Source organism: Condylura cristata, unplaced genomic scaffold, assembly GCF_000260355.1.
Source record: "Condylura cristata isolate star-nosed mole 26May11 unplaced genomic scaffold, ConCri1.0 scaffold00005, whole genome shotgun sequence".
NCBI classification, from domain to species: domain Eukaryota; kingdom Metazoa; phylum Chordata; class Mammalia; order Eulipotyphla; family Talpidae; genus Condylura; species Condylura cristata.
Window position 1 is genome coordinate 27,328,052 of NW_004567106.1, and position 7,297 is coordinate 27,335,348.

Sequence of the window (7,297 nt, forward strand, 5' to 3'; positions counted from 1 at the left end):
TAGTCGTCTTTTGCCGGAGAACTGGACTAGCTTCTATTTATTTCTAACTGCCTACCTCCAAACAGCGAGTTTAGCAGAGATTCTTTCTTCCTGGCGCCGGGGAATCCCGTTGCTCCTGGAAAGTGTTCGGCATCCTCCTTGTTGCAGGCTCTTCCCCGTTTAAGGCCTGCGACGTAAAGCTCTGACCGGAGGACAATCGCCCGAGAAGACATTCAAGCCCGATTCCTCCTCGGGGCCTGCGCGGGCACCTGGGCGCCCCGCCGCGCATCCAGCGTAGGGCCATTGTTTCTCCCGCACTCGCACTCCGCAGTTCCAAAGCCCGCAGCCGGCATCCGTGGCAGCTGGGAACCAGGCTGCCCAGCGGGCTGGCCGCGTGGCGTTTCCAAAACTGCTGCCGCTAAGAGCTCCGGCTGCCCTCCGAGAATTCGCCAAGCTCCCAGATGAGTCGCCTGGCCAAGCCCCACGCCGGACCCGGAGGGCTGCTGCGGCCTGCCCAGTCAGTTCATCACCGCCGGTATTCCACGCAGATCCCCATCTTCAGCCAAAGAACCCCTTCTGCACACGGATATTATTCAGAATAAAGACTTTATTTTTTGTTGTTGTTTTGTTTCTCAGAATGTGAGCAGCAAGGAATGTAGAACTCTCAAAACAAATCTAGCATTTTTCGGGTTTACAGATTGATTTTTCGGTTCTGTCGGATGTTACAAACCTAAATCACTGTTTTCAAAAGCTGGAACCTCTCTGACATTATTGCATCATTACCGTTTTTATAAAGGAATTATATTTCCCTTTCAAATAAGTGTTTTCTATGTACGCCAATACACCATTGAACAAAAGGCCCAGAAACCTTCTGAACAACCAGGGTACAGAATTTCTTTAATATAAATACGAACAGATGGGGATAAATAATATTTAAAACTTATTCAATGCTTGCAAAAAAATATAAATAAATCTGACTGTTCACCAGCATACACACACGGAAAGACGTACACTTAGTTATCCTTGCACAGGGAGACCCTGTTTCAAAGCGCCTTTGATTTTTTTCTCGCTCTTTACAAGAAGTGCAATTTAAAAAAAAAAACCTAAAAATTAAAAAAAAATAGTAATCGCTTCCCTTCGGGAGCCATAATGTACGAACAAATTCACATTGAAGAACTCGACTAGAAATTTGTTCATATACCCTGTTTCTGATCAAAGAGTAGAGAAGGTAAAGGGTGCAGGGCCAGCGGCCCAGCGAGGATGGGAGGAGATAAATATCGCTACTGATACTGACAGCCATTCCAGCAACCAAGATTGCTACGTCACATAAACTATAAAAAGTTGTTACAAAAAAAAAAAAAAAAAAACAGGGGCGGTAATAGAGGGGAGACAGAGGAGAGAAAACAGGGAGGGGCAGAAAGAACCTTAAACAAAACAAAACAGAAAAAGCAAAGGAAGGAGGGGGAGGAGGGACTCTCCTGGTGAGCAGCCCCAGCCAATTATCACAGGTGGGTGAGCTTGGGGGCTTCCTGAATTCTTCCCTGAGAAGGATGGTGGGCAGTAAGGTCCGTATAGGTAGGGTGTGGTTCCCCTGGCCCGGGCCCATGATGGTGGCCGCTGCCCAACGGCCCAGCCCCCCCATAGTCCATGGCTGCTGAGGCCGCGTGGGGGAGGTGAGTTAGGCCAAAAAGGGTCGGCCCAGAGTTGCTCATGGGCTCCACATAGCTGCCCCCCACGAAGACGGGGCTTCCCTGTAAGTGTGGGGTCCCATAGCTGCCGTTGCCCTGCAGGCCATGCGCGTGCGGGTCGTAGTCGGGTGTGCCCCCAGCGCCCGTCCCAGCCGCGGTGTAGCGCTTCTGTGGAGGTGGCGGGGGCGCGCAGCTAGGCAGGGGTGCGGGATAAGAGGCGGGGGGCAGTCCGTAGGCGCCCTGGGGAGGTTTAGAGAAAGGCGGGGGCGACTGGGGCTCGTATGGGACGCTGTTAACTAGCGAATGCATAGAGTTCAGATAGCCGCCCGCACCGGGAGGTACGGGGCTGCGACTTGGGGACTGACCCCCTGACGATGTCAGCATGCCCTTGCCCTTCTGATCCTTCTTGTACTTCATTCGGCGATTCTGGAACCAGATCTTGATCTGGCGCTCCGTGAGGTTCAGCAGGTTGGCCATCTCCACCCGGCGCGGTCGGCACAGGTAGCGGTTGAAGTGGAATTCCTTCTCCAGTTCCACCAGCTGCGCGCTCGTGTAGGCCGTGCGCGCCCTCTTGGACGACGCCTGCCCAGGCGGGCTCTTGTCGCCGGCGCAGCTCTCCCCTGCGAGAAGAGAGAGGAAGGGTGGCGTCAGAGACTGCCGGCCCCGCCCAGCCCCTGACCCAGTCAGGCCCCTCCTTCCTCCAGGATCCCTCCATCTGTCAGAGCCCAAAAGGGGGGGGGAGGAAGAACTAGGTGCAGTCTTCTGACCTGGCCAGACAGTGAGGAGAGCTGGGAAGCTAGCCCCTCATTCAGTCAAGTTGCAAATCATAGGCCTGGGGGGTGGAGGGTGAGGACAGAAAAGTAGAACTCCTAGTTTGCCCTCTTCCCTGAAGATTTCCTTCTTTGAGCTATTCAATTTACAACTCATATATTGATCTTTCCAACCTCTCAGACTACAGGCTCCCTGTGGGCAGGTCTCACAATCTTCCTTTCCCTTCACAATGTGGGGCATCTAATAAACATTCGGTAAGCTTTTTCCCTTGCTCACTGTTTGACTGGAGAATTGGTCAGTTGCCTCAACTGGCTATTCATTTAACTACCCAGTAGAGATGCAAGGAGTGGAAGCCCCAGAATGAAAGACCTTCTCTGCCCAAGGAAGAAGTTCCATTGAAACTGTTCACTTCTGATGGGGAGGTCCGGCCCCCTGATGTAATTCCTATTAGCTAGTGCTCTCCAGGTTATCAAGCAGCCTGCCCCAGTTCTGTCCACTGATTCTTGTATCCTCCTGCCCTTCCTGGCCCTCCAATTGTGGCTCTGGAGGGTCCCAAGTACTCAGGTTCAGAGCAGAGCACTGACAGCTGAAGGAGGCAAGGACAACGGTAACCAAGATGGTGGGAAGCCCAATACCTGGGGCCTATTCTCCACTTAAGTATGCTATTAGGAAGCCCCCTGTGGTCCCTATGAGGATGACAAGTTCATATCCCCTTCTCAAGGCATCCCTGGCTATACTAAGTCTGAGTAGGGCCTTCCCAGAGGTAAGGCAGCCACTCCATCTGCTGGAGCAAAAAATAAAACTAGGTTCTGATTATAGGCAAAGCATTAATTCCCACTAGAAAACTGACTAGACGTACTTTCATTCTGCTACATTTTAAGATGACTTCTGTGTCAGTATTTTGTTAGAAATGAACTGTGCCAAAAATCTTAACGGAGCTCAGGTTTGCTCCGTTCAAAGATTCTCCTCCAAGAGTGGAACAAAAAGGATTCCAAAGTCACTAGGCCCCACTTAACTCTTGGAGCAGTCAAAAAGGACTCCTGTCAGGAGTCTTTGTGGGCACAAAGTCCTATCTGTCACCTCCCTAGTTTCAAAGATCTGGATCTGGAACCTTTGTGAAGGGGGGTGGGGGGAGAGATGGGAGGGTCAGCAGTGAATTTTTGAAAATGTCCCAGTGCTTCCAGATGGTAGTACAGTTGGCTTGGGGGCCTTAGCCAAGTCAGAGGACCCTCCTCGGTAGCCATCCCTTTACCTGAGCTGGAGCCGCTGGTTTTCTGCTTTGTGTTTTGCCGAGACTCTTTCATCCAAGGGAAGATTTGTTTGGCCACAGTAGGCGAATTGAGCAGGGGACTCTTGGCTGTGCTGGCAGGGGCAGGGTTACCGCTGGCATTCTGAGGTGGGGAGACTGAGGAGGGGGGTGGAGGCACCGCAGGAGTGGGCGCCGAGGGCTGTGGTGGTGGTTGAGGCTGCTGTGGGGCGGGGGGCGCAGCCTGGGGCTGGGGGGGTGCCAGGGGAGGCTCCCCCAGGCCTGGGGGTTGGCTGGGAGGGCCACTCAGGGTACGTAGACACGCTTCGTTTAGCTCGTGTGCTTTGGGGTGGCCCCCACCACTAGCAGGAGACTGGAGTGAGCAAGCTGGTCGGTGGTACTCGCCACCGTCGGCGCCCAATGCCGCGGACGCTGGGTACGGCTGCTGACTGGCATTATAAGCGAACCCGTTGGCTGCCTGGTAGGGGTAGCCACCGTAGATCGCCGAGCTGTCGTAGTAGGTCGCTTTTTGCATTGCGTTGTTTCAAGATCTTGATCGCACACTCTGACAGGGGCTTGACACCCGTGAGGGCGCACATTGGCACGCCCCGATGGTCACGTGACGCTCCGCCGCCAATTGCCGCCCCGCGCAGACCTGTGGGGGGGGGGCAAGAAGCGCAGCGCGGTGAGGGCTCCGCGCAAATCCATCTTACTCTCAATAGCTAAGTGACATGAAAGCCATAAAAGAAAAAGTGGTCAGCAATATTTAGCAGCACGACTTGGCCTCAGGCACAGAGAGCCGCGCTATAAAAAGCCGCTGGAATTTACTGGCAGCTACAAATATTTGCTTAACTTGCGTCTAGAGTTGGGGGGGGGGCGGTTTCCGGGGAGAGAAAAGGAGAATGAGTGAGGGTTAGAAGCCCAATCTTGGAAGCTGGAATATAGAAGGAAAAGGCCAGATGATTAAGAAGAAACAAGGTTAGAATCCTTTACCAAGGAAGAAGGATCTTGGGGTGCCCATTCGTCCCAGTTCTCTGGCCTCATTGAGAAAGCCCAGCGACTCCTACATTCTGGGCTATCTTGAAGAAAAGGTGAGGAGGCAGAACGTAGCCTATGTCTCCAGTTTTTTTTCTCCAACCCGTTTAGGACTGATATTTGCCAAATAGAATCCTGGCACGGAGTGATTTCCCCCCCACGCCCAGCCCCTTCATGGATTTCCAGCACAATTTTTTTTTTTTTCAAGCAATCACCTTACTTGAGACTGCTGAGTTTGTTAAGCAGTTAATTTACCCTTGTGCAGTAATAGACCCGCCCCATCTAAATAAGCCCCTTGTGCCAGAACAGGAGAGAGAACTTTGGATGGTACATCCTGTGTTTGGGGGCACCACCAACCCTCTCCAATGGGCCACAACTAAAATCCTGAATTATTCTTTACTCCTTTCCTCTCCATATGTCTCAGGCATGTTCCAGCAAGCCTCTCCCAACTCTTTTCCCCTGTTACAGAAGGTTCCCTAGTCTCTCCTCCCTTGGACTTTCTGAGGTGCTGTTATTCAGGGCAACTATCAAATTCTACCTGTTAAAACATGATGGATTAGAGAAAAAAAACAACCCACCAGGAACCTGAAAAACCAGCGTTCATCTCCATGACCACGGCTTGAACTCTCCTTCCAACTTAACGATAATAGGTTCTGTCTTAGAAACTGCTATGTAATTTGATGTATGGGGGTCATTTGGCTCTGGACGAGGGATGGAAGCACAAGCCATAAAATCCTGCCAGAGTTCCCTGATCTTTGTGTGCTGTTGTTGTTGATATTTGTTGCTTGGCCTGGTTACCTGCTTCAGAAACACCAAGTAATGGGTAGTCCTGAAAATATAAAAGGCAACTGAAAACCTTAACCCTTTTTATTTAGAAATAATTTTCAGAACTGAAATCTGTATTTTGTGTTCAACCTTTTTGTAGTCAATTCTTAGCTCTGAAAAGTTCTGTGTGACTTCTCTCTCTTTCTCTACCTATCAAATGTTAGTTTCTCTGACCATTTAAGATGTACAATAACAAATTAATGAAGAAAATTGTTTACACTATGTATTTGAGTCCTAGAGTAACTCAAGTTTTCCAGGAATAATACTTTGTTAACTAAGAAAAAATACTGTAATAAAGCATGTACCAGTGAATGATAATAATTTTGTTTTTAATAATGGATTCCTTTGTATTACATTACGAAACCAACAATCTGACCAACATCTGGAAAACAGACGCACTTAATTTTCCAGAACCTCAATTAAAAATTATAGCATCTCTTATCGGAATCACTGTGTGTGATCTTGAGCCCTAGAGTATCGTTTCTCTTTTGGAAATAGATAGGAAGCTACAGATACCAAGATCAAAAGTAAATAAAAGATTAAGTAAAATTTAAAACTGAATAGCAATTTAATGTCTCAGTTCCTGTTCTTTCACACAAAAATACAGCCCCTATTTCATTTGGCAGTGTTAATGTCTGCCATTGTAATTTTTAAGATACTAGTTTGTGTAAAATAAAACACCAGGCTAAGAAAATTAGTCAGCATTTGAACAGCAAGATATTAGATAAAACAAAATTAAGCTGAGTTTGAATGTGCAGTATTTCAAGTGACTTGCTAATCTATTCTCACAAACTACACTGGCCTGCTGCTTACTTGTATCTTTTCAGCCAGGTGTGCATTGTCTCATAAAATAACAGCAGTATCTTTAAAAATCAAAGAGCATACAACCACCACCATAAATTCACCATGTGAATTCACCCCAGAGATCCCACCAAAGTCTTTCCTATTGTTCGAGGTCAGCAGACAACTACCTACCTTGGGGCCCAAAGAATCGTTTCCCCCAACTTAGCCCCCAAAGTTTGCAGCCTGGTAAAGAAGTTGGAGATTTGCCAGTCAGGAAACTTTGCTTTACATCCTAAGCAAGGGTTGGGGATGGGAGGAGAGTTTCCAAAAAGAAACGTTTCTGGACAATAACCCTTGGGTGCAAGAGCTGGTAGGGAGTTAAGGAGGCTAAGTTGAGTGCAGGAAGCAAGCTCTATTGTCTCTCTGGAAGATCTGCCCAAATTCAACCTCCTTCCTTCAGTCACCGTTCCCTCTTTCCTCTCCCGCCCCTTGCACCTTCAGCAGTCACCCCGAGTTTAAGCGGGAACGCCCGGCCAGAATCTCCGGATCCCTTTAGCCGCCCCTCCCTCCCTCCCCAACACAGAAAAGTTGAGGCTGGGCTAGAGGAAAGGGAAGAGGTGGGGGGCGGGGATGGGAAAGCGGCTTGAACTCGAAGTGTAAGGGTATCAGTCACTGCCGGGAAGGAAGCTCCGGCTTGTGAACTCTTCTTGAACCGAGATTTAAGTCTGCAGCCATAAATCACCGAGACGTAAACTCCGCCATTCAGCGCTGAGAGCAGCCGGTTGTGGCCCTGCTTACCTTAACTTCTGACGAGCGCCGCGAGCACAGGCTCGGGCTCGGGCTCCGGCCCCCGGCCCGGCTCGGCGGCCCGGCCGGGTCCCCTCGGCGCGGGACGGGCACCGACCCTCAGCATCAGCCGAGACAGCGGGCGGGAGGGAGACCCCGAGGCCCGAACGCCGCGGCGCAGAGC

General features: G+C 50.2%; 1 protein-coding gene across 1 annotated transcript in view; it reads right to left on the minus strand.

Moving 5' to 3' along the window:
• Window positions 1-1,389: 1,389 nt before the first annotated feature.
• The window catches only part of HOXA3 (homeobox A3), an 18,517-nt gene continuing 12,609 nt past the window's right edge, over window positions 1,390-7,297 (minus strand). Inside the window, exons 4-5 of the mRNA XM_012720919.1 lie at window positions 3,691-4,339; window positions 1,390-2,287 (exon numbers count right to left, since the gene is read on the minus strand). Coding sequence (XP_012576373.1) covers window positions 1,482-2,287; window positions 3,691-4,219 — 1,335 coding nt within the window. The 5' untranslated portion in view covers window positions 4,220-4,339 and the 3' untranslated portion in view covers window positions 1,390-1,481. The remainder of the gene's footprint in view (window positions 2,288-3,690; window positions 4,340-7,297) is intronic.